The 6067-nt window shown below is 34.5% G+C and overlaps 1 protein-coding gene across 1 annotated transcript; it reads right to left on the bottom strand.

The window, feature by feature from the left end:
- Positions 1-2330: 2330 nt before the first annotated feature.
- On the bottom strand, positions 2331-5845 carry LOC114293372 (uncharacterized; the record flags this gene model as incomplete). The annotated part of the gene is made up of 10 exons (XM_082880728.1): positions 2331-2526; positions 2811-2918; positions 3264-3358; positions 3486-3699; positions 3787-3927; positions 4012-4117; positions 4208-4380; positions 4528-5097; positions 5181-5351; positions 5732-5845. Coding segments are annotated over 7 exons (1449 nt in total), but the record flags the coding sequence as incomplete, so codon positions are not given.
- Positions 5846-6067: the final 222 nt, after the last annotated feature.

Raw genomic sequence — 6067 nt, 5'->3', positions numbered from 1 at the left:
GTGTGTCTATCTATATATTGTTTGATAATAATAATAATAATAATAATAATAATAATAATAATAAATGTGATCATTATCTATTTGGCTTGATTAAATATATATATATATATATATATATATATATATATATATTATATATATTTAGGCTCTTATTTATTCTCTTACTTTTCTCATTTTTTATCTTATATATAATAGTTAGTGATTATTTTTTTGTAAAATATCTAGAAAACATAACACCTATAATTATATATTAATACATATTTTATACATGTCAATTTTTTTGATTAGTTTATTTTATTTTTATTTACAAGTTATCCAAAAAGAGAATGAATATTCAAGTGATCCAAACCCCCCACCACCCCAAAAATAATAATAATAATAATTCTTTATAATTTATTTTTTAATTTTTATATGATTACATTAGCATGTATAATTTCTTTTTTAAAACTATTCAAGTTAAAATTTTGTATGCGTCCACACGTATAATAATTAAAAAATAATTTTATACATCTGAGAGAATATTTATTGATGACAAAAATATACATTTCATATGAGATTTACATCAATAAAGAGGAAAGAAGAAAAAAAAGAATTATAGGAACAAAGCACAACGTTGGCAAGGAACCAACAGTTGCTAGACAAAATAGAGGAAACAAGGCCCAATATTGAACGCAGTACACACAGCAACACACAGCCACACAGCAGCATACACAGCACCATGCCACACCAAAAACAAAAACCAGCAGCAACCACACACAGCAGCAGCACAACAGGTAGCTCAACATTAGGCACAACAGATACCAACAGCAGCAGTAACTCACAGCCACACAACAGCACACACAGCAACATGCCACACCCAACATACAAACCAGTAGCAACCACACACAGAAACCAGCAGCGGCCACACACAGCATAATGCAGGACCTACTCTTAACACAGCAATACTCCTGGATAGCCCCTCATCACTTTTGCACAATGTTGAACCTTTCAAATTTATGAACCTCTTAATTTGAAATGTATACTGAACATTGGTTTATGTAGAAGCCCTCTGTTTGCCAAGTATTTTAAATTTTTTTGCATATTGTGTTATATTGTAATTTCATGGTTGATTAGCTTTTGTGAATAATTCTTTTTGCTTTTCAACATCAATGATTTTATGTGATGTTTTTAGTTCATGTCTGTTTTGTACTTATTGCAGCAAGCATGGTTCCTGGGATAAAGACGGGTCGCGTAAGAAAGCATCAAGTGGCGACATAGTGTCGGCCGCAGCAGCATCTCCACATGATGTTGCCACATTGATGACGTTATGTGATGAGACACAGCCGCCAAATGATACACAAACAGTTGTAGATGAGACACAAACAGTTGATAAGAAAAATATAATTGATATGATACTAAATGGTCTACCAAAAAAAAAAAAAAAAAAGATGATGAAGACATAATTGTTTTGAAGCACGTAGAATTGTTTTGACAACTTCTCAACAAATTTGATAGAAGGTTGATTTGAAGGAAATAGGATACTTTAGTCTGCAATACTTCTGTTGTTTTTATTTCCCACATAAGTTCTTCGTTATTAAGAAGCATCAGCAGCAATCAATTGAGCTAACAATCCTTAACATAGACTGAAGCCAAAAAAGATTACTACTGAAAATGCAATTTCCTTCCAACCTGTTTAGCAGACTAGGAACAACATACATTCATTTAAGTTCAAAATAGAAAAATAAAAATAATCCAACTTACATTATCCAACCTTCTTTCACACTTGCTTTCGTTGAGAGTTAGAGCTTGAAAACGCATTGAACGTAGGTGAAATAGGTCATTTCGTGGGGTGAAAATCCGAAACAGTCCCCGAACGTTCTATGGATGTCATGGCCACCTTTGTAGTGACAAATAGGACCTACACTGCAGAAAATTCAGCTTTTAGTGGCGTTTAAAAAACGCCGCTAAAAGTGCCAAAAACGCCACCAATTCTTTTTGTGACGCTTAACACCAAACGCCGATGACGCGGCCGTCGCTATAGCTTTATGGCGTTTTAAAAACGTCGTGATATTAATATAGGCGGCGTTTTTAAAAACGCCGCCAAATGTCCTCCTAAACGCACACTGACGTCATTGACGATATTTAGCGACGTTTTTTGAAAAACGCCGTCATATCTTTTTAAACAAATATGACCATTAACATGTAAGGTTTCAGAGGCGTTTGTAAAAACGCCGTTATATCCTTTTTTTTTTTTTTTTTTGGGAAATTGTACTAACTTTATTTGATTGAACTAAAAAAATATCTGTAATAACACTAATATAAAATAACAACTCCCATTCAAATAATTGTAATGAAGCATTAATTCACTTTCTCATTCAATTAATATCCAATCACCATTACCCACAAAATTAACATATCCAAAATCCAAAACGTTAACCACAAACTAACATATATCCAAAAATCATGTCTTAACATTAACCACAAACTAACATATATACAAAAATCATGTCTTAGCATTAAAGTTGTAGTCTTCACTGGTCTACATGCCTGCATCATAACATAAACTGTAATGAGATTCACCAAAATAAACACAAATTGAAGAATTCGTACCCAATACTTATAAATAGTACTTAAAACTTGAAGAAGCACTAACAAGAAGATTTTATCACATACCAAGAAGCACTAAATACATATAAAGAAAAAATAAAAATAAAAATAAAAATGCTTTTCAAATTTGAATCCAACCAAAAATCTGGGCCAATGTTGAATGCTTATTGTTGAATGCTTATTGTTGAATACAGTTTGTAACACAAGAAAGACTAGAAACTTACAGTTTGTAGCATCATCCTCATTCATTCCCAAGAAGAGAGAAGCATCTTGAATGCTTATTGTTGAATAAGCAGCTAGCAGTAGCTGAAACATCTTTGTGGTGTAAACATCTGCAAAAAAATGATCAAAAGATAATTTTGACAACAAAAAGTGCCATAAGGTAAAACTTCTCTCAATAGAGGAAGATAACAAGAGTCATTGCCTCTTAACTAATTCAGGACCCTATACATAAACAAAAAAACAAAGTAACAAACCCCCATCTCCACCTCTAAGGTTTCCCCACACACAACAATTACATCATTTAATCGGGGAATTGAAATATATGTTGGAGTATCTTGAGGCGTTCTTACAATATTAATCATTTCATGGTTGATAACATATCTCAACATGGCATATCTCATAATATACCCATGCATCATATCTATCTATTTATGGAGAGAGAGGAAACTACGTACCCTGTTTCCTTAAAAGAAAACTCCTTCAGTTTTCTAGCCAACTCAATTTCAGTAGCTGCAGCTCTAGGTACTATACAACTGTCCCTGCACATTGCCTAGCACAAAGATGCATAAAGCCACATTCAGATTAGCTTCTTAAGGTCCAGTAGAAACTGATGCAATACTTTTTATAAAAGATGACCTACCTAAAATAAGTATCGTAGATGTGTTGGACAGAATTACCTTGTATGTATTCACACCATCATCAACTGCTCTTTCAAGGTCATCTAATATACTGACAGTAATTCCCCAAGGAAAAAGGGTTGAGGATATAATCTCTAAGTCTATCTGTTGTATGTGGGACAGCCACCACCAATGCACAGACCACAGCAACTGTAGCTTCATGTGATCCATCTTCAAGAAAAGCATCCATTTGAACACGTATTTTGTCCACGATCTAGCAAGTATAAAATTTGATCAGCCAGATTCCTTGAATCTGCTTTATTAAAATGTCAATATCAGATCAACACCAAAAAATATATACCATGTCATTTTTAAAATGCTGTGCCACAGTTCCAAATGCGTCAATGCTTGCATATTTTACATTCAAGTTTTGGTCAGAGCCAAGAGTGACAAGAGCAAGCACAACATGAGTGGAAGCCACTTTAGCATCAATATATGGTACCTATCATGAGAAAGATAACAGAGAGTCACACACAATAGTAGAAGAGGTTGGAGATAACTACTCCAGGTAATTGAATACACTTACAATAACTTTCAACAGATTGGTGGCACTGATTTTCATATTTATATTGGAGCACACAACCATTTCCCACAAGATATTGAAAATCATATTATGATGTGCTTCATATGTGCTGCATTATGTAAAAGTTGAAAGTCAAATAATGAAATTCAAAACTAACCATAATCTCAATAATACCAAAATGATTTCACAAAATACCAACCAGAGGAAGCGGACAGAGTTTACAATCTCAGCATGGTGCTTCATTGGCTGACCCTCCTGCACTGCACTTTGAACTAACAGATTTCTCAAGTACTCTGTCAATTGTTCTTGTTTGCTTGGAGATCCTAACACCCCCGCCAATAGAAGTGGTAAGACACACAGAGTAGCAAGTCTCTGTCAATTGTTCTTGTTTGCTTGGAGATCCTAACACCCCCGCCAATCCCTGGAGAAAGTTTAATTATATTTCAGAGATGGATTATAATAAGTTGTCCCCTTATGGCAATACTAACAGGCTCTAAAGCATGAATGCTAGTAACTTACCATCTTTTCAGGAACTGGTTCAGTACCTGGACTGTCTGATTTTAGAAGTAGCCCATTATCTTCTGGTACTGGTTCACCATTGTGTTTCGAGACATGCTCAGCACTCTCAATAGCACCATTATTATCATTTGAACAACTTACTAATGTCTCTCTTGGTGCTGTATCGGATTTATCATTGGTGTCATCAGAGGTTTGATTTGCAAGTAATTGAGCACCCACAGTTTCTAGAACTCCAGATGTCATGTCAACTGGAGGTGCTACAGCACTATTTTCATGGAAATCAACAACTTCATCTTTTGTCTCTATAAACTTTGTTTCATGATCAATAGATTCCACAGATTCTGTCACAATAAATTTTCCAGCCTTTAAGCTTTCTATTTCCTTCTGCAGCAATTTTATTTCTTCCTTGTAGCTTTCTAAGGACTCTGATTGCGCATGTTCAATTTCACCAGCTACCAAATTCCATCCAGATCGAGAACCTTCAATGTGCATTTTTAGTGAAGTGATTTCAGCTCTGCAGTCATTGAGTTCCTTTCTTTGGCGTTCCAATGACTGTTTCAGATCTTGAACCTGAAAATCATAACAACAGCTATAATTCCCACAAATATATTATTGACAGGCTACAGAAGATACTCTTAATCAGAGAGAACTACCAGAATTTCCTTGTCTTTCAAATCCTTCTGCAGAGCTTCCAAGGATCTTGTCAACACCATAACTTGACCATCAGCCAAATCTTTGTTTTTCAGCAAAGACACTTTTTCTTTTTTGAGCTTATCATTTTCTTTTAGCAAAGACTCATTTGCTCGAAGCATCGCAATTTTTTCCTGCAGCATGGGTAAGCTGTCTCATATATGTTGCAGTTCAGCAACAAGAAGCAAGATTCAAATTATTATTTATTAAAAAAAAAAAAAAAAAGAAATAAATAATTTAAAAAAAAAAAAGAAAGAAAGAAAGAAAAGAAAGGAAAAGAAAACTTTGGTGAATAGTGATTATGAATCATTGAAACTGGTTGGGTATGAAAGCATCCTAGCCTTGACTAAAGAGGCCCGCTGAAACATTTACTTCATAAAAGCTGATCACTCATTGAGTTGGTTCCAAAGGAAATTAATGTCAGATGATCTATAAAGGGTTACTAATTCATCTGCAATTCCTTTGAGAATACACAAAAAACAACTTGCCTACCCCATTTGTGTTTTGGAAGTACCTCGGCAGCCTCTGCAGTGGATGAGAGGTACTGGTAATAGTAATGACGGAGCGCATCTGATACGCATGCAGATGAGGTCTCCCAAACATCTAGGTTCTGGTCAGTAACCTGCAGTTAAAGATATGAAAAGCTAAAACATAAGACCAGACCTGATTGAGTGATTCCTCGCATGTTCTTCAACTTGTCTTTTTCATTATTACATTTATGATCTTCTTACACCTCCAAAACATAAGACCAGACCTTATTAACCTTTGTTGTATTCTTAGAGATCCTATTTTGAAGCCCAAGCCAAATCACTCTTGGCATCACAAATTGCAAGACTAAAGTAACCTTGAC

The sequence above is a fragment of the Camellia sinensis genome, chromosome 7, assembly GCF_055761805.1.
Source record: "Camellia sinensis isolate YWXY chromosome 7, ASM5576180v1, whole genome shotgun sequence".
Classification (NCBI taxonomy): Eukaryota; Viridiplantae; Streptophyta; class Magnoliopsida; order Ericales; family Theaceae; genus Camellia; species Camellia sinensis.
The sequence above is the reverse complement of the archived record's forward strand: the minus strand, read 5'-3'. Positions and strand labels throughout refer to the sequence as shown.